Source organism: Morone saxatilis, unplaced genomic scaffold, assembly GCF_004916995.1.
Source record: "Morone saxatilis isolate NCDOM2014 unplaced genomic scaffold, NCSU_SB_2.0 Contig17, whole genome shotgun sequence".
In the NCBI taxonomy this organism is placed as follows: Eukaryota; Metazoa; Chordata; class Actinopteri; family Moronidae; genus Morone; species Morone saxatilis.
The window spans coordinates 57,074-58,121 of record NW_023339729.1 but is presented as its reverse complement, the minus strand read 5'-3'; the positions used below and the strand labels follow the sequence as shown (position 1 = coordinate 58,121).

Sequence of the window (1,048 nt, the reverse complement as noted above, 5' to 3'; positions counted from 1 at the left end):
TCTGCCTCTGCGCCACAGCTGCCCTAAGGACAGTATTGACTATGCTGTGACATCACAGAACATCACACAACAAATCAATCTTGACTGTGAAGTCATCAGAATAGGACGTATTATAGCACCTGATTATGACTTAATGTGATCTAAAAGATTATCTTACCTCTCATGTCTTTCTGCAGTGTATTCTGTCTCAGCCGAAGTTCTGGGGTGTAGAAGTCACAGCTCTTTGCCTCAGGACCAAACTGGAAAAAGGGAGCTCCCGATGTGTTGAGAGAGCCATGATGCAAACCCAGGTAAGGAGATATGTTTGGGGGATTGTATTTATCTGTCAGTAGAGGCATCAGGAGTACTGTAAACCATTTTTACATATTAGGATCCAGAATATACCTTTTCTACTTATGACTTATGAAAAAATTCTATAAAAGACAGCAAACACAACTACTCAGGGAAACCTAAAGGTAGACAGACTGCAGACCGTGCACTGGCCTGCAAGGGCCTACCTTACAGAGAGGTTATTTTTTAAACCTTGGCAGCTTATTCAAGAGCTATTTTTTGAGTGTTTTACATAAGCCCACAGGGATAGTGTTTGAGAAACAACATCTTACCCAGAAAGGGAGAGACACATGGCACAACCCAACACAAAGGTCCCACAAGTGAACCAGGAAATTGCGTTTAGAGGGTATGGGTCCTAATCAACAGACACCCTCGACAGAACTTTTATTTAAAGCTATAAGATTTGATGGCATCTAGCGATGAAGTTGCAGATTGACAACACTAAGGAAGCATGAAGGAGAAACTATGGTGGCCACAAAACTCACCAAAAACACGAAAGGCCCTATTTAGATTCAGTGTTTGCTTTGTCCACTCTGGCATACTGTAGAAACATGCCGTTTTTACGTGACGGGCTTCGTAGAAGAGGAGCCACTCCCTCTGTAGATAAAAACAACTCATTTTAAGGTAACAAACACACAACGATTCTCATTTTCAGGTGATTACACACTAATGAAAACATACCTATGAATATTATATTCCATTTCTGACAATAGAGTCT

The 1,048-nt window shown here is 41.1% G+C and overlaps 1 protein-coding gene across 1 annotated transcript in view; it reads left to right on the top strand.

Annotated features, from left to right (window-relative positions):
• The window catches only part of ttc27 (tetratricopeptide repeat domain 27), a gene marked incomplete at its 5' end in the record, with an annotated part of 25,240 nt that overhangs the window by 4,259 nt on the left and 19,933 nt on the right, over window positions 1-1,048 (top strand). Inside the window, 1 exon segment of the mRNA XM_035659395.1 lies at window positions 177-290. Coding sequence (XP_035515288.1) covers window positions 177-290 — 114 coding nt within the window.